Raw genomic sequence first — 23,473 nt, 5'->3', positions numbered from 1 at the left:
AGCCCTACTATCCTGACCTTGATTTTGTATATCAACATGCTTTATAATTTTCAATGAGAGAAAAACCTACTGAGCACAACAAATACTTGAAACAATTAAAAGAAAATAACTTACAAAATTAGTTCATTGGCCATCACTATCCCACCGTTACAAGCACTTAGCTTACCTAATAAGAGAATTGTTTATAATTATTTAAAACTATGGCTGACGACTTCTTCCATATCTTCTTTATAATCCAAGAATTAGAAAAAAAACGTGAGAGTTAACTTTTTAAATACGGTAACTCCCAACCAATAAAAATTATATACAGTATATTTGAGAGGCTTACCAAACACCAACTAATAAATCGTGCGTCGGTTAAGAATTTTTTTATTATTAATTTGTTCTTGACTAACTACCCCTGCTTCCCTAATCAAATTAAGTAATTGAAGGCCATACTTTACAATCATGTGGTTAATTTTCCTTAATCCCATGTGTTTACAACTGGTGAATTTATAAAATAAAAGTAGGATTATAAAATAAAAGTAGGACTAGGTTGAAAGGTCAAAATTTACCAAATATATATTAAACTTGAAAATTGTTGAAATAAAACAATGAAGACTATTCCAGGCCAATATCTAAACATCTAATGAATAATGAAGTTTATTTCGCACAAAAAACCACAATATAACAAACAATACATGAGATGTAGAGAAATATGACTGGCTACTTGATCCAGTAGTGTAACCAGTTTGTTTATACTAACTTATCTGCTAACATGACATTGTAATTTATAGTCTAGCATCTGTTATGAAACATTGGATTTCGCCTGAACTGTGCATCTGATGGTATCACTTTGAAATCTGGTATTTATAAACAACTAGCTGTAACCCGCGGGCTTTGCCCCGTTTAACTTCTTAATTTTCAAGATTATCTCGTTCGCATGGCTCAATCAGGTCCTGGTTGAAGTTTGTTCGCTACGCTCACTCACCTTTAGGTTGGAGCTCGTTCGCTACGCTCACTCACCTTTAGGTTGGAGCTCGTTCGCTGCGCTCACTTGCCTTCAGGTTGAAGTTCGTTCGCTACGCTCACTCACCTTTTGGTTGCAAATTAGCTGTTGTCATAAATGTAAAAGAAATAATAGTGCTGAACCCTGTTGGTAATCCTTGTAACTTTAATGCTATTGAACATCATAGAACAGAACCAACTTGTTTAATTGAAACAGCTGATAAGATTCAATAATTCCATTTCTCATAAGGTTAACATGGGAAACTCCAGAGCCACTGGGGCGGAGCCCGAAAGGATTTTTGAAATAAGAATATGCCTATATGTTAATCGGGAATGTGAGCTATCATCATGCCAAATTTCAGCCCAATCCGACCAGTATTTTTCGCGTTCACTTGTCACAAACATACATCCATACATCCATACATCTAAACTTTCTCATTTATAATATTAGTAAGATAGCTGTAACCCGCGGGCTTTGCCCCGTTTAACTTCTTAATTTTCAAGATTATCTCGTTCGCATGGCTCAATCAGGTCCTGGTTGAAGTTTGTTCGCTACGCTCACTCACCTTTAGGTTGGAGCTCGTTCGCTACGCTCACTCACCTTTAGGTTGGAGCTCGTTCGCTGCGCTCACTTGCCTTCAGGTTGAAGTTCGTTCGCTACGCTCACTCACCTTTTGGTTGCAAATTAGCTGTTGTCATAAATGTAAAAGAAATAATAGTGCTGAACCCTGTTGGTAATCCTTGTAACTTTAATGCTATTGAACATCATAGAACAGAACCAACTTGTTTAATTGAAACAGCTGATAAGATTCAATAATTCCATTTCTCATAAGGTTAACATGGGAAACTCCAGAGCCACTGGGGCGGAGCCCGAAAGGATTTTTGAAATAAGAATATGCCTATATGTTAATCGGGAATGTGAGCTATCATCATGCCAAATTTCAGCCCAATCCGACCAGTATTTTTCGCGTTCACTTGTCACAAACATACATCCATACATCCATACATCCATACATCTAAACTTTCTCATTTATAATATTAGTAAGATAAGATGAAGGTTATTACAACAGGACATTATTGATATAATTTATGTCCTGCTGAGAAGAATGCCAAATTATCGTTGCTTTGCTAAACTGCTTTAAATTCAAACTATTCTTTATTTGAAAGAATCTGAGTAGATAATAAATATTATTAAAGCCCTTAAGTCTCAAGAAATCCTAAATTTAAAAGAGAAGACTGGAAAGTCAATCGAGATATGAAGGGAGAGATAACTTTATAATATTAAGTTAATCCTACTTGAATTTGATTCTTTATAACAAAACGTGACAAACGTTTGTAACATTCACCAGAACTCTTCTCATATGATTCTCTCGAATGGTCTTATAAAATAGATTGCACAGTGTATTCAATGTTTTTCTCAATCCACTTTTTGGTTCAATTTCAATTAGGTCATTTCAATAGTAGTCCAGGCAACGAAAAGGTATAGAGAGAAATGTTTGAAAGACAATTTCTGACTTAGTAACTTTGTTTAGTATAGTTAGAAGGAAGGTAAACATACCAAAAGTCCCCGCCTCTATCCCTAGTGCTGTGGGGGGGGGGGGCTTGAAGGTACCATTTTTCGGCTTTTTGCTGATATCTCGGAAACCATGCGGCCAAGCGAAATTAGCTAGTTTGTAATTTACTATTTTTTAATATCTTGTACCTATAGTTTTTGCGTTATTTACTACCAAAAGTTTGTAAATTTATACAAATACATTTTCTCCTCATGTTTTTTGTTCTTTTTGACAAGTTACCTCTTTAACTATGCACCCTAAAATAAATGCTGGGCATAGGGTTGTAGAACATCTAATTCCCTTCAATATATGACTTTACTCATTTACCTCCTTCTGTTCAGATTTTAAAGCAAATTAACTGTCAGTAGGCTATAAACAAATTACATTAAACTAGAGGACCCATGCAGCTCCGCAGTGTTAAAATAAATATAATATCAGAGAAATATTGAAGAAATATTCAGTAGTCAAACTGTTGCAAGACTTCAAATTCCTTGCTAAGCCATTTATTTTAATTTTCTTAAATTTTAATCAAGCATAGGCATATATTTATCTACTATATTACTCGACCAAAAAGATAATTTGATCACCTTCTTGTATACAGGGTGCAGAAAAATGCAATAGACCAATGAGTTTTAATTTTTTATCCAACACTCTAAGTTTTATCTTTGAATCTGTTTACAACGGATTTTTTAATACTGATCCTCCATCGTTTTCTATTATTCTTATTCAAAATTTAATGTAGAACACCAAAATGACACTATCTCAAATCCTTTTACAGGTAATTGAGGATTTGCTGTAGTTTAAAACATGGTGTTTTTTGAAAAACTTAAATAATTCTTTGGGAAGCCACCATCACACTTCATTTTCTTTGTACTTACACCAAAATATTTTTCTTACACTGAATACCAATCACCCTGTATATAGATTTAAATAACATTTGATTTAACAAGTGGGGATAGCCCAACTCCGCGCGGTGGTCAGATTTAAGATGAGGAAAAGTTTTATGGCCTCCGAAGGGTCCAGTCCAACTCCGCGTGGTAGTCACTTTTAGTGTATACAGTAGTCCACTCCACTCCTCGCGATGGCTACATCTAATCCCTACGCTACCCATCAACCGATCAATCTTTAACTTGTATTTGTTGTGCTCTCGGATGAGATATGATATGTTTAATACAAAATATTCTATATATACCTTGTACCCCAAAAGTTATGTTACACTTTTTTATTTCTTCATAGCTACTTTATTCATGTGACAGGGTAGGTTTGGTTTGGTTTGGTTAGGTTAGGTTAATGATAGGTAAATTCAAATGAAACTTAATTATTCTCTTTAGTACTAGTTAACTTTATTTTATTAGTTAATGTGGTTTCGTACAGTTCTAAATTATGTACATTTATAACAATTTATTCTTTCAAATACAAACTCTCAGCAGTCAGGGCCAAAATTGACCACCACGCGGAGGTGGACAGTCGGTTTTGACAGATTTCTGACCACCGCACGGAGTTGGGATAAACCCAACAAGTGCACTTCTCAAGTAGGGTAATAAAGTGGGATTTAGTAAAATGTGAATATAATAACTTAGTTTGTCGTTTGATCAAAATGTATGCAAGCAAACTACAATGGTTTACTTATTATACGTTGACATAGCTGAATTTTCCTCACAATCAACTACTGTAGGCGTACGTACAAAAAAACTTCAAACCATATAAAATAAATTTATTGACACAAAAATAAACGTTACATAATATAATACTTACAACCATATCAAATCAATTTATTCACACAAACATAAACGTTATATAACGTAACACTTAAAACCATATCAAATCAATTTATTCACACAAAAAAAGTTAAATAATATAACACTTTAAACCATATCAAAAAAATGTATTCACACAAACATAAACGTTAGGTAAAATAAAACTTTAAACCATAGCAAATAAATTTAAAACATAAACGATACATAATATATCTACAACATTAACTGGTGTCTCGTCCATTAATTTTTATACTAATATATATTATTACATAAATACTTATAAGAAAAGTTATACGATATAAAATACCTAATATAGTTGGACAGTTATAATAAAAAACATGCATAATACGAAATATAGACAAATGCAGTAACAACACAAATGTACAATGAAGAATCCTTAAAGCATAGCTGTACTAACCAGCGACCAAAGAATTAAGAATAATATTATTCTTTGGTCACTGGTACTAACTCAGAAAACAATTTCAAAACTTCAAAGGAAATTTTAAACCTCATAGCGCCCTAAATAATTAAATTACAATCACATTGGTATTTGAGAATATTTTTCAATGGCAAATATCTATTTAGCGGCTGTTTGAAATTAACATTTATCTTCAAGATGGCCATTAGCCAGCTCAAAATACTGCCTTGGAAAAGAAATACAAAACCACAAATACAATTTATGATCTCACTGTGATGTAGGTATTAAAATTATAATCACTTAACTATTTATAGGTTATAATAAATACACCTTCAGCAGTTATATTAAACTTATCAAAGATGGGCACTTGGCCCCAAAGACTCTTAATCCAAGGAGGCGTCGGCTAAAAGTTTGGGATGGAATAATAAACCCTGTTAAGTAGAATTTCCTTAATTTTAATATTTAAAAAATTAACTGCAGATTTTTAAAATTTATTTGGTAAATGGTTGTACAGTTTTAGGCCGGTATGAAAAGGACATTTTACAAATTCTGTTGTCTATTATTATTTTTAAAACTGAGTTTATTATAATAAAATTTGCCTATTAGACACAGTAAAAATAAACTTAAATGTATGATATAAATAATAAGTAACTTAATGTTGTCTATATAAATGATTTTCAATGATTTTACATGATCCTTTTAACACTTATTACAGGAACAGGGAACACTTTTATGACTATTTCATTTTTTAATTTTGATGGAAGATTATATTTGTTTATAAATTCGTAAAAAAAAATTGTAATAGTCCCTCTTACACCAATCATTATGCTAATTACTGATATAGAATTTAGATTATATTTGTTTTTTAAATAATATAATTGAACGGCTCATCTCCCCACACTCTACTCTCATCCTTCACTAGGTTAAAATGCGTACATTGGGGGTGTCCCAATCAATAATGATGATGATGATGATGATGATGATGATGATGATAATTAAAGTATTAAAATGTTACGGATCTGTTTAAAAGCTTGAAACTGTGTTCTGTGTTTAGTGTAACCTGAAAATAAAAATGGCGTATTCTGAAATTAACAGGTGTTTAGTTTACTTTCCACTGCCCAACTACATTTATCTGTATTGGCACCCTAAGCTTAGAAGAGTGCTAATTATTTGAATTTAATTATCTTAACTCGCCCTCCAGTATAAACCAATACATCCTCAACCAATACATATGTCTCTTCTTTTTACATTTTGTTAAAACATATTTTCCACAGAGGTAATGCACAAATATGGTTACTCTCTTGATTTAACTATAGTATATATCATCATATTTGTTTTCTGGTATAAGATTTTTAACAAGTAATACCTTATACTTTACAACTAGACATTTCATACTCATTTTGGGACATAGTTTATGTGAGCCACCAACAGGTTGTGCTGATATAAATTACAGATTTTTTCAAACACACCAACTGTTTTTCCAAGTCAAACTGATGGAATAAATTATTGTAAGCTACAGCAACTGTTATAACCTATTAACTATGCTGCAAACAAAATAAATGGAAAATTGAATTTTAGACATTAGCATATTTTTGACAGGCTCACACAGCTATGTTATATTTCCATAAAAACTAGATAACCCGTTGCTCGAAATCAAGCAAAACTGAAATTTGTAATTAAAGAATAAAAGAAAAACATAAATAGCAAGACCTTAATCAAAGAATCGTTCTAAAGTGATTCTATGACTGATTATAGAAATATGAAAAGTAAAATGTTTTAAAAAATTATAAAAGTAATCTAGAATATATAAATATTGATCCGCTCTCATACTGCTTTGGTAATCTCTTAATGTTTAGTAGGCGGGTGCATTCTATGAGTACGTAGTTGTCAACCATACACTCTAAAAAGCCTAATGTAGCAAGCTAACTCCCTCTCTTTACGCCAACCAGTGCGACACATACTCTAGCATTGTTAAATTATTTCTACGATATGTTGTGTTTAAGGTGTGTTTAAATTAGGGGTCCCTCCCAACCAAAGTCTCCGGTTGGTAACATAAGAGGTTAAGCAAGTAGATCTAACGACGGATCAAGTAGTGGTTATCAAGTACTTGGATCAAGGAGTGGAATATTGAAACAGTAAGATAAATGGTAAAAACAAAACCAACGATATTACGAGATTACTTATTGTCCAGAAAATGTTCTGGACAAGACAGTATGCTTTGTATGTCTATTTAAACATTTTCCTTGTTTGAAGGATTAGTTAAATGTCCAATAGTTAGGTCCCTATCATAGGACCTTCATTAAATTTCCAGACAGGTCTTGCTCTTCAAATCGTGTTACCAAAACAAAACAACCGAGAAGAAGAAGATATTCTGTCTTTAGTTGAAGATATTGTGTAATATAAAAGTGACATTTTCCTTTTATCTTCTTGTCTTGTTTGTTGTATTATGTTACTTATTATATCAAATAATATGTTTTAAGCTTCTTTGTAATATGTCTTGGATAGCCACTTCTGAAAAAAAAATGCTTTATTATCCTACATATACACACATTTTCATTACACATTTAAAAAGTTTACCTGTTAATTTATTTTTGGCAATAATTGAGCGGAGCGAGCGAAGCTCTTTGAGATCGGACCTTATGCAAACTATGTAATCAATTAACTCAATGACGGCTGAACATATTAAATCCAAACTTACCAGGGGTATTTGGACAAATATTTTTGATGTTTCGAAACAAACAAATTTCAATTTGATGATACCTGTACAATTTAAGACTGACATAAAATTTGCAATGTTAAACATAAGTCTTATGAGTTGACATGATGGTTACGAGATAACAACGTAGATGTAAACAAAGAATCGTAGCGTATGCGACTCGACATTCTGTACCCACGGGCACCTCAGCTTGCACATGCACATATGGCCTATTTACAAAAGACAGTACAAAAGAAAAGGAGTCCGATGAATACCATTAAGCGTTGATTAACAATACACCGATTCGCATAATTTCTGGCGGCCTTACTGAATTATTCCAAGCAGATTATTTCTTTTAATTGTTTTTATTGCTATTAGTTTTGTGGTAAATATTAGTCCGGAGTGTGGTAACTGTTTATGACGATTAGATTAAGGTACCTGTTATCCTAAAATGCTATGGGAAGGGAGGGAAACAGGTCCGCGGCGTAGGAAGTGGTGAAGGAAGTAGTAAAGGCGAGTAGTCCGGAGTGTGGGAACTATTAATGACGAATAGATTAAGGTATCTGTTTTCCTAAAATGCTATGGGAAGGGAGGGAAACAGGTCCGTGACGTAGGAAGTCGTGAAGGAAGCAGTAAAGGTGAGCGGTCCGGAGTGTGGGAACTGTTTAAGACGATTAGATTAAGTTATCCACAATCCTAAAATGCTATGGGAAGGGAGGGAAACATGGTCCGTGACGAAAGAAGTGGTGAAGGAAGTAGTAAAGGGGAGTAGTCCGGAGTGTGGGAACTGTTTATGACGATAAGACTAAGGTATCTACAATTCTAAAATGCCATGGGAAGGGAGGGAAACAGGTCCGCGGAATAGGAAGTGGTGAAGGAAGTAGTAAAGGCGAGTAGTCCGGAGTGTGGGAACTGTTAACGACGATTAGATCAAGGTATCTACAATCTTAAAATGCAATGGGAAGGGAGGGAAACAGGTTTGCGACGTAGGAAGGGGTGAAGGAAGTAGTAAAGGCGAGCACTGTGGAGTCTGGGAACTGGAAACCAATTGTAACAGTTTGATTTCTGTATCTGAAGTTGAAATACTGAAATGCTATGAGATGGGATGGAAAGATGTCCAAGACATGGGAAATGGTTAAAGAATTAGTAAATTCTAGCAGTGCGGAGTGTGGGAAATGTTGTTGGCAATTAGATTAATGTATTTAAAATACTATGATGCAATGGAAAGAGATGACAACATGTCCACGACGTAGGAAGTAGTAAAGTTTAGCATCGCAGAGTGTGGGAACCGTTTGTGGCAGTTAGATTAATGTATCTGGAATACTTAAATGCTATGAGAAGGGAAGGAAACAATGACGTAGGAAATGGTGAAGGAAGTAGTAAAGGCTGGCATCGCAGAGCGGGGGAATGATTTTCCCCGAGTAAAGCTCGGTCTCCAGGTACTTAGTTTATAAACAGTAAAAGAGAGTATTCAAATTGAAAACTATAGAAACTGTATTTCCGAAGCAGGAATTCAGTATTTTCAAATATTATTAACGGTAGCCTATCCTAAATAAATACAGTGATTTGCTGGGCTTGCACACTTAAGTCCAGTTGCGACTACAATAAATAAATAATTACCTAGGATTTTATAGAAGTCCACTTTAACAAAGGCGTGTAAATAATTGGTTAGGCTTGTACAGTTATGATTACGATGCGTAGGCCTAATGCCTAGACTGCTAGGCCTATACAGAAGTTCAGTTATAGCTATTTATTATAATTAAATATTTAGCTAATCTTGTTAACTTGTGTTGTCCAATTTATAACTTATAAGTTTGAAAATAATTTTCTCTGTGCAGATATACAGACACAGTTACAATTACACATGCCAATGTTGTAAATATATGTTCAGTAATTTATGTCTGTTTGTTTAAATGTATACATTTTTTATTTGAAAGTCTGACGCCATCAATCCCTTTTGGGTAAAAAATGAAGATAATAAGGTAATAATTACAAAAAGTATAGCCTAGACTGCTTGGCTTGTACGGGAGTCCAGTTATAAAAAAAGCATGATATAATATTCCGATTTTTCCCGTAATACTATAAGATGAATTATTTCAGCTAACACAACAGCATGTTGGCATTTTTATGTCAGGTTGAAAATTTAGTACAACTGTAGTATTCTTTATACTGTATATTATCAGCTGTTGTCATTAATTAAAAAACAATGTTTACCTTTTCAATTTGCAGTTGTAAATATTACTTTCAATAAAAGAGTTTATTCAAATGCGTGCTTATTATGAACTCTAATTCAAAGTCACAACAATTGGCGACGAGGAAAAGTTTTTCAAAATTTCTACTCATTATTTGGATCTAAAACCTTTTCTAAATTTCGATTTTGTACATTATGGATGCAGAACAATTTACAGCACTACTGAAAGCATTAACTGAGAGCCAAGTCACACTTGCAGCTACACTTGCAACGAAGATAACAGAAAAACTACAACTTCAACCTCCAGTACAGCAGAGTAATACGTTAGTAAGTATTCAACCATTTGAAAATTTCGATCAGAAAAAGGAAAAATTTAAAAACTATTTGGAACGCTTTGAAAATTATCTTGCAGTCAAAAACATCTCAGATGAAAGGAAAAAAGCACAACTTCTTTGTGCTTCAATTGGCTCTGTTCACTACAATAATCTTTCATCATTAATTGGACCTGAAAACCCTATCAAAGACCTAGATTTTGCTACTTTGGTCAAATCACTACGTGACATGCTTTCACCACACAGAAACGTTGTAGTTTCACAACATTACTTTTTAAACACTTATCAAAAAGCAAATCAATCAATTCCTGAATACATAGCTCATAGCTTCACTACAAAAAGACCTGTCTGAATGTGAATTTACAGTCCAGTGTGAATGTTCAAAACAAATTTATACATTTTTAAGAGCTCAATTCATAAGAGGCTTAAAAGATGACTGGATTCGAGAACAGTTATTACAATCAGACACTACTTCATTCAAAGACATTGTAACCAAAGCTACTGCTTTGGAAGCTTCCCGATTAGAGACCCAGGCTTTGAAAAAACATCAGCATTCAATTCCAACTGATGTAGATATCAATAAACTTTCAAATGTAGGTACAAAACATCAGAGAAGTCGTTCAAACTACCGTAAGAATCCAAATTCTGGTCATACTTATCGTTCTCAATCAAAAGTAGATTTCAATCGCCTAGGTTTTGGAGATCTTTGCTTTCGATGCGGTAGAAATAATCACCGCGCAACTGAGTGTCGCACTAGCAAGTCATCACTTCATTGCACTTCCTGTTCGAAACAAGGCCATGTAGCCAAAGTTTGCATTTCAACCCAAATGAAAAATAAGTCTTCTACCAATCAATCTAAGTTCAATTCAACAAAGTACATTTCTTCAACCTCTGATGACATTCCGCTAGGCTTAAATCAAATCACTGAAGTTCATCCAGTTACCAAACCTAATATCATAGACATATTTGACCAGAACGAACGATCAAATTTACCCGATTCACATAAGTATTTTGCTACAGTTTCAATTGATAACAAGCCAATGCGTTTTGAGATAGATTCCGGAGCAGGATTTACATTAATACCAGAAAAGGCTTTCAATGAGTTAAATCTCAACGTCAAACTTGACCCAACTAATGTGTATTTCCGTGCTTATACAAATAATGTATTTAAACCACTGGGCAAAGTTACAGTTGAGGTTACTTACAAAAACCATAAATCAATTGAAGATATGTATATAGTTCCTGATAATTGTCCAGCAGTCCTAGGAAGAGTATGGATTCGACACTTACATATAAGTCTACAAGAAATAGATGATAGTTCAAATCAACCTAACTTTTTCAATGTCTCCAAAACCTTCCATTCAATTGATGACATATTTTCTGAATTTTCCACAATTTTTGACCAAAGAATTGGATGCTTGCCCAACCACAAAGTTACACTTCAATTACGTGAAAACGCTAAACCTGTGTATACCAAAGAACGTAACGTTCCGTTTGCCCTTAGATCTCAGGTTGAGGAAGAACTCAACAGTCTTGAATCATCCGGCATAATATCTAAAGTCGATGCTAGCGATTGGGGTTCGCCTTTGGTAGTTATTCCTAAAGAAAATGGCACAGTGAGGTTATGCGTCGATTACAAAACAGGCGTAAATGATCGTCTTGTTTCATCTAATTTCCCGATCAAACACATTCCAGATGTTTTACACTGTTTGCGAGACTCTAAATATTTTTGCAAGCTTGATATTTACAAGGCTTATTTGCACATTCCAGTTGATGCCCCAAGCAGCAAAATTCAAACTATTACTACACACCGCGGTACATACTTGATGCACAGACTTAGTTTCGGAATCAAGACCGCGCCTGCCGAATTCAATCGCATTCTAAGCCAAATTCTAAACGGGTTACCAAAGACTGAAGTTTATTTTGACGACATAATCGTGCACGGTACAACAAAAGATGAATGCTACAATAATTTACGGTTGTGTCGATTTCGTCTACATGCAAACGACTTGCATCTAAACAAAGACAAATGCAAATTCTTTTGCGAACAGATTGACTATCTTGGTCATGTGATTAAGTACAATCAAATTTCAAAAAGTCCAGAAAAGATTAGAGCTGTTTGTAATATGCCTCAACAAAGGAATATTGATGAGGTCCGGAAATTTCTTGGAATGATTACCTACTACGCTCGGTTCATCCCAGATCTATCTACAAAAACAACACCTCTTCGACAGCTTCTACAGAAAAATAGAAGATTTCATTGGTCAATAGATTATCAAACTGCATTTGATTGTCTCAAGGAGGAAATAACTTCTAAAAGAGTTCTAGTACCATATGACCCCCATCGTCCAATCGTTCTAACATGTGATGCCAGTCCTACCGGAATTGCAGCTGTAATGAGTCACATAATTGATGATGAAGAGAAACCAATCGCTTACGCATCCAGATCCTTAACTCCATCAGAGCGAAATTACAGTCAGCTCGATCGAGAAGCTCTTGCGATCGTGTTTGGAGTCAGTCATTTTTACAATTATCTGTATGGACTTCACTTCACCTTAATTACAGATAATGCCCCTCTTTCAAGAATCTTCCATGAAAGCAAATCCTTACCACCCATGACTTCCAGCCGTCTACTCCGTTATGCTTCTTTTCTATCAGGGTTTAACTATTCAATACGTTTCAAGAAAGGGGAAGCAAATGCTAATGTTGATTGTTTATCCAGAGCTCCAGTGACTCAACATTCTGAAACCTTAGACATTTTCCTAAACAATGAAGTTACCTTGCTACATTCAGAAACAATTTTTGAAATATCTTCTGAACATTTAAATGCAACTGTTCTAGCCCGGGAAACTGAAGCTGACCAAAATCTTAGAGAAATTAAAAGGAAACTTTTGTCTTCTTCTGCTGACCTACCATACACATTGGACAACGGAGTACTTTTCAAGGAAACTCGTGCTGTCATTCCTAACAGCCTTCAACCTCAAGTCTTACAGCAACTACATGCTACTCACATTGGTATTACAAAGATGAAGCAATTAGCCCGAAGATACGTTTATTGGCAAGGGATTGACAAGGACATAGAGAAATTAGTCCAATCGTGTGAAATTTGCGCCCACATAAAATTCAATCCTCCCAAAGCACCCCTTCATCCATGGGTAGAGCCAGAAGAAAACTGGGAGCGTATTCATATAGATTACGCGGGGCCTTTTCAAAACCACTACTTTCTTGTTTGTGTGTGTGCCAAGTCAAAGTGGGTTGAAGTTAAAGTATTGAGAAATGCTCCTACAACTTCTAATACTATTATTCTTCTCGACAACATTTTCTCATCTAATGGCTATCCTCAAGTGATGGTATCAGACAATGCCACAATTTTCACCAGCGCAGAATTCAAGAAATACTGTTCATCCAATGGAATTTTCCAGAAACTGATTGCACCTGGACATGCAGCTACAAATGGTCTTGCTGAATGTACTATCCAGACTTTGAAGCAAAGATTAAAAGCATTGGAAGATGACCATCGTCAAATACATACAAAGGTTCAAGAGATTCTTCAACAATATCGCGCCACTCCTCTCTCAAATGGACAATCACCTGCAGAACGATATCTTCATCGTAGGATCCGCATCAAGCTGGATGCTCTTCGACCTTACCATCCGGCAAAGAATCCTCCTTCGATAATAAGAGTTCGAACATTCAATGTGGGGGAGAGAGTTCTCATTAGGGAGTATTCACAAAATAATAAATATATATGGACATTTGGTGAGATTATACAGAAACTAGGGACTCTTCACTATATTGTAAGGTTAGATTCTGGAAGAACACTGAAACGTCATCTAGACCAACTCCGGAAAACTCAAGTAAAGAAGGTTCGTTTCAACGAATGTGAAGAAGTACCTAATCAAATTCCACAAGTTCCAATGCAAGTACCCATACTCCCGCAACAGCAAGTCCCTATGCAAGTTCCCGTATTACCAAGACAAGTTACAGAATTAGTCAGATTACCAGCTGAAGAGAACTTACAACCAACATCACCACGACCACGAATACGATGTTCAAACCGCACTCATAAAGCTCCAGATTACCTTAAAGACTATGTTACAAAATGAGTTCAAAATAAGTGGGGGAGATTGTAGTATTCTTTATACTGTATATTATCAGCTGTTGTCATTAATTAAAAAACAATGTTTACCTTTTCAATTTGCAGTTGTAAATATTACTTTCAATAAAAGAGTTTATTCAAATGCGTGCTTATTATGAACTCTAATTCAAAGTCACAACAACAACCCAATAAATAGGCTTTACATCAACACAGTGTAGGTTCTCAAATTAAATTGCCATAGCCTAATGTAAAAACGTCTTTTATGATTTTAATAATTTTGTTGTACAGTTGTTTATTATTATGAATTATTATTATGAAAAATTATGAATATAATAAGAGTTTTCATGGGATATTTATTGACTTCAAGAAAGCTTACGACAGCATTGATCGAAGGACCTTATATAGGAAAATTAAAAACATGACATACCTAAAAAATTAATAAAATTGACAAGGTTATGTGTTGACGAATCAAAAGCGAAAGTAAAGGTAGATGGAGAAATGTCGGAGAGCTTTAGTATAAATACAGGAGTGAGACAAGGGGACGGGATTTCCCCCACTCTTTTCAACATAGCGATTGAAGAAGCTCTACAAAAAGTAAAAAATCTAAAGAGAGGCCTAAAATTGGGTGTAGACTTAAATGTCATGGCCTTTGCAGATGATGTGGTGATATTGGCTGAAAAGTCGGAGGATTTGTGATTTCTAGCCGACAAGTTTATTCAAGAATGTAAAAAAGTGGGTTTGGAACTAAATGAGGAAAAAACCAAAATAATAAAGTTTGGACGACATCCCATCAATAGAGGCACCAATTTCAATATAGCCAACTATGTAATTGAACCAGTAGAAAGCTTTAAATAGGCTACTTAGGAGTTACTGTAAATAGCTTTAACATAGAAGATACAGAAATATTAAGTAAATTAGCGAATGCCAATAAATGTTTAGGTGCATGTATGAAGCTCCTGTCATCAAAACTCCTATCATCTGATACAAAAATAAGAATATATAAAACCATTATTCAACCAGGGTTATTGTATGGAAGCGAGACCTGGGTCCTATCCAAGAAAAATGAAGGACGCTTGATTGTTTTTGAAAACAAGGTCCTAAGAAAAATATTCGGCCCAGTAAACGATGAAGGAGAATGGCGGATTAGAAAAAACAGAGAGCTACGAGCGTTATACCAGGACCCTGATATAATAGCTTTGATAAAGGCAAAAAGATTAGGTTGGCTAGGTCATGTATTGCGAAGGGAAGAAGGAACAAGACTGAAGGAAGTATATTCTGCTGTACCAACTGGAAAGCGTCCACTGGGTAGACCAAAAATGAGATGGTATGACCAAGTTAAGAGAGATGTGAGTCAGTGTGGAGGGACAGTGGAGATGGCAGCGGACAGAGAAGCGTGGAAGAGGCTGATCTACGAGGCGAAGAATCGACTGCGATTTGTAGCGCCCCAGCAGTAAGCAAGTAAGTTGTTTAGTATGCATATACAGTATTTTACTTAATCATGCTGTAATTTAGCATGAGGAATAAATATATTCTTGTTTAATTCATCAATTCTCTAAATGTTTTAGTTGGAGAAAATGAGAAGGAAGCCTATAGGCCTATTACATAAATGGGAGCTAAACAAACATTAGGATATTGACAAAATAATACTAATCTTTATGATATCTTTACAAACACACAGTTTTACTATTACTCATATATACAAGTAAAAATCAATGACCTAATAGAAACAGCTGACTGGAATCATATTTCCTTCAACTCTTCCAACCAACCACGAGAATTCAATTGGATTGTTGCTATGGTGACGACATCATGTATTCAATTTGAATCATGAAAACAAATTAAAGTTATTTGTTTATATCAAAGCTTGCTTACTCCGCTCAATTGGCGGACCTGAGGCCGGATGCCTAGTAAAAAAATATATGTACTAGTTCATGAATATCATAATGTCTCCTAAAATCAAGGTTTTACACGCCACTTAAACTTTGTAGGCTAATATAAAAAAGTAGGCCTACGGTATGATATCGTATTGTATTTTGAACACTGATGCCCTTTGTAATTGCTATAAATTATTTATACCTATGACTCATGATGAAAACTTTATATATTTTTTTCATCAGGACATGATTGGAATAGAAAGTGTCCAACAAAAAATATAGCAGCTTTTAAAGCTTACTTTGTTATTAGTTTATACTGAAACAGTAACGGACACTTTGTGCAGTTACCTGTGCACTTTATGCAGTAAGTACTTTATACAGTTCAAATTTAGGTTACTTTTGTTCATATTATAATAGTATTATAGTTTCTTGGCAATACATCAACTCTACTTACACGACATATGTCTGGAAGGTATGGGGGTTTAGTGAGTGGGAGAAAATTTTGCGCCGTTCCGGCCAAACCTCGCATGCGGGGTTGGTTCGGCAGATTGGCCACAACCTAAACCCCAACTCTCACTTGTTAGCTGCGGAGAGCTACCTTCTGCCACTGGGTGTTGGTCCACCTACAGAACCAAGTGAGGGGGGCCCTAGACTAAGGTGTAATGCGATCCGTGCCAAGAGTCTTGTGGCACTGGGGGCCTAATATTCAGTGTCTTAACGGAGCCTTCTGGGAACCAGGGGTAACCCAGTCGTACACACCCCTTACCTCTCTAATCGGGTCACTGGGGAGGTGGACTTAAATACCCGGTATTCGTGAGAACAATGTAGACAGTCTGACCCAAATGGAGGAGGAAGGTCTACTGAAATCTGACAATGATGACAAGCTCGCAGAAACCGGAAAGGAACGAAAAACGACTTTCCAGGGGAGAGTTGCAAAGATGGAGGATAGCGGATGCTTTAGCCAAAGGCGAAAAGGTGCTATCCAGAAGTGAGAGGAGGCTGGTGTGGGCTGCCAAGCACCCTAACTCTGCTGCCTGCAAAGCCAGTTCCTCCGGGAACTAGGATGCTGGGAAAAAGCAGAGCAAGGGTGGTACCCCCAAAGCTGACTCTAATGAAGCCTCCAGGAAGAAAGGTGGAGGCTGTGCTGACACAGCCACAAAGGATTGGCTGGTCAAGCAAGTTCAGGAGCTGAGATCTTTCAGGGAAATCTCGCTACGGCTTGCCCCAGCCAGAGACCTTGTGAAAGCTGTGAAGGTATATTTATGTGCCCAGCCCTACAAGGTCTGCGTATGAGATCCCTCGTACAAAAAACGACTTTCCAGGGGTGAGTTGCAAAGACGGAGGATAGCGGATGCTTTAGCCAAAGGCGAAAAGGTGCTATCCAGAAGTGAGAGGAGGCTGGTGTGGGCTGCCAAGCACCCTAACTCTGCTGCCTGTAGGATGCTGGGAAAAGGCAGGGCAAGGGTGGTACCCCCAAAGCTGACTCTAATGAAGCTTCCAGGAAGAAAGGTGGAGGCTGTGCTGACGCAGCCACAAAGGATTGGCTGGTCAAGCAAGTTCAGGAGCTGAGTCCTTTCAGGGAAATCTCGCTACGGCGTGCCCCAGCCAGAGACCTTATGAAAGCTGTGAAGGTATATTTAGGTGCCCAGCCCTACAAGGTCTGCGTATGAGATCCCTTGGCCTATTGATGGGAGATCAAAGGGAAGAACAGGTCACCATAGTCAAGAGGCTCTCACGGTTCACCAAGGACATATGTCTTGATTTTTTATATCAACATGCTTTTTTATAATTTTCAATGAGAGAAAAATCTACTGAGCAGAACAAATACTTAAAAAATTTAAGAGAAATTAAGAGAAACTTACAAAATGATTTAATTGGCCATTTCTACTCCACCGTTACAAACACATGAGAATTTTTAATAATTATTTTAAAAAATTAATAAGGCCGATGACTTCTTCCATATCTTCTTTATAATCCACGAATTAGAAACAAAACGTGAGAGCTTTTGAATTTTTGAAATACTGTAACTCCAGATCTAATAAAAATTATATATGTTTGAGAGGCTTACCAAACACAAACTACTAAATCAGGCGTAGGCTAAGACTTTTTCCTTATATTGTGATGTCTAAACATTAACCTTGGTGTACAATTATTAATTTATTTAATAGTCTACCTTCCAAACTACTAAAATCTATTATATACTAAATATATTATATTTTTTACTAAAACATTGTACACATTTTTTATTCCAACAGTATGCGCAAATTTCCCCTACGATGCACACAAGCTGAGAAAAAAGGGTTTAGCGAAACATGATTGCCTATTAATATATAGATTTTTGGGGATTTGTAGTTGTCATTGTAAAAGTTCATTGTTTAGTTTATATTTCGGTTTAAGGGTTAACTGTAAGAAAGACCATTTGGTTCTAATTGTTCGCCTCAATTTTCATTCATTCATTCATACATAGCCTAATAATTAAGTTTTCTAGGAGTTTTGGGTTAACTCCTGATGTTTCTAGGACATGTATTGATAATAATTTCAAAAATTTAAGAGCAGTAAACACTTTTAATTTAAGTTTGAGATGTCATTCCAACAAGCCAGCTGCCAGTGCAGAGGTTAATTATAATCAAGTTTTCATGTAAAATAAATTTAGTGAAGCTATTACAAAATTACAAATTTCAAATATAAAAATTACTGTAATGTAAACGAAAACTGGATTACTCAGGGAATAAAAATCTCAGCAAAAAATAAAACAAAATTCACAAGGAAGCTAAAATAAATAGACATCTGCAATTATTAATCTATTGTAAAAAGTTAAGCACAATATTTAAAAAAAACTTTTTATCTAAACAAATTTACAGTGTTAGCTAAACGGGAGTGCCGATGGAGACCAGGTCAAGTCCCTTCAAACACACGCACCCCCACAGGTCTCCATCGGCACTCCCGTTTTGCTAACACTATAAAGGTAATAATACATTTATTAGGAACTCAAACAATTAAACTATAGTTAGATGTGAACTAGGTCCAAGCATAGACTAACCCTATGATGTTTAGTACACCCTGTTGAATTAATTATATGAAATAAACTTTATACAGTTATCTCCTACCATTGAGTTAAGTTAATGGAGACTTCTGAACAAATGGGTGTAACTTATATTTACTTTACACTGCTCCACCACATTTAGGCCACCTGTATTGGCAACCAGAGATGAAAGCAGAGTACTCATTTTATAACTTAAAAAATCTTATAATATTAATTAACAAATTAACATCACAAAGTTAAGTATTTATTACAAGTAATACACTAATGAGGTTACTCTTGCTAATGATCCAAATATGTTACAAAATTTTTCTTTTAAGATATATGTAATAGATTTTACACAAGTACTGTACCTATAAAGTCCTTCTCCAGTATAAACCAATGTATGTCTCTTCATCTTGCATTTTGTTGTTAAGGATTTTCCACGGATAATGCACAAATAAGGTCACTCTGTGTTTTTAATCATTGTATGTATCACCATTTGTTTTCTGTGTGAGATTTAGTACTAAACTAAGATCAATCTCCAGTATGAACCAATGTATGTCTCTTCATAATACTTTTGGTTGCAAAAGATTTTCCACATGTACTACACTTAAAAGGTAGATCTCCAGTATGAACCAATGTATGTCTCTTTATAATACTTTTGGTTGCAAAAGATTTTCCACATGTACTACACCTAAAAGGTCGATCTCCAGTATGAACCAATGTATGTCTCTTCATAATACCTTTAGTTGCAAAAGATTTTCCACATGTACTACACTTAAAAGGTCGTTCTCCAGTATGAACAAATGTATGTTCCGTCATATTGCCACTGGTTGAAAAAGATTTTCCACATGTACTGCACTTATAAGGTCGCTCTCCAGTGTGAACAATTAATGTATGTTTTTTCATATTACTTTTGTATGTAAAAGATTTTCCACATGTAGTACACTTATAAGGTTGCTCTCTAGTATGAATCAATAAATGTTTCGTCATATTACCTTTGCTTGTGAAAGATTTTCCGCATGTACTGCACTTGTGAGGTTGATATTCAGTATGAAACAATGCATGTTCCTTCAATATGTATTTGCACTTGAAATATTTTCCACATGTACTGCACTTATAAGGTTGCTCTCCAGTATGAACAAATGTATGTTTCTTCATATCACTTTTGGTTGCAAAAGACTTTCCGCATGTAGTGCACTTGTAAGGTCGCTCTCCAGTATGAACAACTGTATGTGTCTTCATACTATCTTTGGTTGGGAAAGATTTTCCGCATGTACTGCACTTGTAAGGTTGATATTCAGTATGAAACAATGCATGTTCCTTCCATGTGTATTTGCATTTGAAAGATTTTCCACATGTACTGCACTTATAAGGTTGCTCTCTAGTATGAAGCAATGTATGTTTCTTCATACTGTTTTTGTTTGTGAAAGATTTTCCACATGTACTGCACTTATAAGGTCGCTCTCCAGTATGAAGCAATGTATGTTTCTTCATATTACCTTTGGTCTTGAAAGATTTTCCACATGTACTGCACTTATAAGGTTGCTCTCCAGTATGAACAAATGTATGTTTCTTCATATTACTTTTGTATGTGAAAGATTTTCCGCATGTAGTACACTTATAAGGTTGCTCTCCAGTATGAACCAGTATATGTTTATTCATACTACCTTTGGTTGTGAAAGATTTTCCACATGTAGTTTGCACTTATAAGGGCTTTCTACAGAGTGTGTCAACAAATGACTAATTACATGATTTAGTTGGATAAATGATTTTTCACAAATCAAACATTTAAAGGGACTCTCCCCCGTATGCTCTAATATATGATTCCTCAGTGTCCACTGAGATGAGAGGATTATTCTACAAAATGGACATTTGTATGGAAGCTGTTTAGTGGTATTTATCATTTTTTTTAGTTTTCAACATTTATTTTGGTTGAACTAATCAGAACCTAGTAACTACAAGACAAAACTAGTCAGTTTGCTTTGTATGTCTATTTCAATATTTCCCTTGTTCAACAATTTTTTTACTGTACAATAGGACTAATTACTTACATAGCTTAGGGCTTATATATTCAATTTCCAGACATCTTTTGCTCAAATCTTGTTACCGATGTGTTGGAGGTGTAATATAGTAGTGGGATTTTCCCTTTTATCTGCTTGTCTTTTTTGTTCAATTATATCACCTAATCATATATTTTAAGATTCTTTTCCTTATGTCAGGAATAGTCTATTGGCACTTCTGAAAAAGACGATGCATTATTAGACTTACAGGCTACATTTTCACAACACATTTATTGATCCGTTTCTTTAGATTTAGCAATAATTCAAAATATTACTAAATAATACTAGCTCAAAACACCATAATGATCCAAAATAGCGTTCTACATGCCAATTAAAATTGTGTACCGTAGGCTAATCTACATAAGTAGGTAGGTACAGCATAACAACATATTGTATTTTGAACGCTTTCTGAGGTTTAAATCTTAACAGCTCTTAGCAAACCTTTTCCTTATTTTTTAAGCAATCTCTGCTTATTATGACATTATTAGGGAAGGTCATAATGACCTTTTACATACTGTAAATATATTAGGGTCAATCCATAACAAATCATACAGGTTTTAAAAAATTATTTCTCCTCAAATTTTTTTAGCCGGCCATCTGTATTTGTGCAAAACCATAGACAAAAGAATGAAATACAGTCTGAACAAGGAAGGTTCCACAATGTGCCGCTGTAGCATGCTCAGTGTTTGTCGATTTGCTGCCGTCATCGACTCGCAGTCTGCTACCAGCACTAGCACCCTTGCCGACAAAATGATACTAATGTATCATACCAACTTTTCAATATGAGAAGGTACCTATAGTGCAAAACTCTTAAATCCCATAGTTTTAAAGGAAAAGACATTTTTTTTTAAATCCCAGGAAATTTTTAAAACCTGGAAAAATAACGGAGCAAACTCCGACTCTCCAGATCCCTAGGAATTCCCCGGACATTGGCAACACTGGCTTCAACTACCAAGTTGTCATGGCAACTCTCGCTATTTAATTCTTTATGGCAAAACCCACGTGTTTGACAAAAATTATCGTTTACTAGATACTCCACTCGCTCCACGGTCGCTACGCCACTGGGAGGGACTAAATTACGTTTTAGGCTAACTATGTCGAAATTCTCCAAAAATAACATACTACCTAATCCTGTAAATTTCTTAAGTTAAATAAACTAATGAATTGCAAGCTAAGTTAAGTTAGCCTAAGTTGTATCATGAAATCTACGAAGATGGTTATAGCCTAGATATTGTTAAAGCCGGTTTAAAGAAATCCTAGATAAAAATAGAGGATTGAAAAGACAAGCAAGATGAAGGGAGATATAACTTCATAATGATTAATTAAGTAACTTAACTTACTAATCCAACTTGAATTTGCAAATTATTTATAACTTAGTAGGCGAACAAAACCTGATTATTTTCACCACCATTATTCTCCTACTCTTGATTGGTCTCATAGAGTTTAGATTGCAAAGTATTCAATGATTTTCTCAATTCCCCAATTGATTACCAGTAATTTTCATTAGGTAATTTAAAAAGTTAGCCTAACCCTACTAAGTTAACTTACATACAATTAAAACTTATGTTTTGGGTTATTATAAGTTGTTAGGCCTAGAAGTTACCTAACTTACAAGCCCTACAATCACTTGTAATTCCCTAAGTTAATTATTGTAGTTTTACAACTCAGACCAGTCATTAGCCATTAAGAACTAAGCCTATAGATAATGAATTAAGTTATGCCCTATGATGTTTTGCATCCTATGTTTGAACACAAAACAAGAAAAAACGGTAACGTTTCGAATAAAGAATGTACTGTATACAAAATTACAAACTAGCTAAATCGAGAAGCTTCGAAGTTAGTTCAAGCTGAGGGAAAGGCTAGCACAACCAACAACATTCCAACAGGTTATCTCGCCAAACAAAACAACTCTTAGTTTAATGACACTAGTTGATTAATTTAATTACCCATCTTAGATAAAAATGTGAAGATTACCTGTTGAAGGATATGATATATCCGATCACTAACCACAAAATCCAAAATCACAATACACAAAGCAAAAAATATCAGAACACTAACTAAGTAAAGTAACCCGAACTTTGAAGTTAGTGTGAGAGAGAACTGAGAAAGGCAAAGGAGTAAGAAAAAGAACGCGCGAGGCCGAGACCGAGAACGAGAACGCGAGACGAGAGAGAACGAGAGAACTGGCTTGACCGGTTGGTTACTTGGTTATCGCCATCGGCTATTGTTGAACAGAGCAGGGGTGCCAATAGAGATTGTAGTAGATCTAAATATACCTGATACCCCCTGATACCTGTCTCCTTGTCCGGGCCACTTTATTTTATTGTTGTCAATACAATATGCTATCTATACATACTATGTTGCAATAAATAGAACTCTGCAGTTTCAGGGTTTTGACTCAGTAGAGGCATGCACTTTCAAATTTAATAAATTATATTAATAATGTGATGTGGAAAACGAAAAGGGACCTCTTGTCGGTTGT

General features: G+C 35.2%; 2 protein-coding genes across 3 annotated transcripts in view; both read right to left on the bottom strand.

Moving 5' to 3' along the window:
* The window catches only part of LOC128999609 (uncharacterized), a 72,871-nt gene extending 49,680 nt beyond the window's left edge, over positions 1 to 23,191 (bottom strand). The window contains exon 1 of one of the 2 annotated variants that reach the window (XM_054426192.1): positions 22,966 to 23,191. The gene's annotated coding sequence lies outside the window, so the exon portion shown is untranslated. The remainder of the gene's footprint in view (positions 1 to 22,965) is intronic. The other variant, XM_054426193.1, reaches the window with a different exon arrangement.
* Positions 15,890 to 20,593, bottom strand: LOC129000324 (zinc finger protein 154-like). Its single transcript, XM_054427286.1, has 3 exons — positions 20,431 to 20,593; positions 20,041 to 20,310; positions 15,890 to 15,936 (listed from the first exon to the last, which is right to left on the bottom strand). Exons 1-3 carry the CDS (start codon positions 20,591 to 20,593, stop codon positions 15,890 to 15,892), a joined length of 480 nt encoding a protein of 159 aa, XP_054283261.1.
* Positions 23,192 to 23,473: the final 282 nt, after the last annotated feature.

This window comes from Macrosteles quadrilineatus, unplaced genomic scaffold (assembly GCF_028750875.1).
Source record: "Macrosteles quadrilineatus isolate MER2022 unplaced genomic scaffold, UCM_ALF_1.0 Scaffold_8__2_contigs__length_117827958, whole genome shotgun sequence".
Taxonomy (NCBI): Eukaryota; Metazoa; Arthropoda; class Insecta; order Hemiptera; family Cicadellidae; genus Macrosteles; species Macrosteles quadrilineatus.
This window is presented reverse-complemented; position numbering and strand designations above follow the sequence as displayed.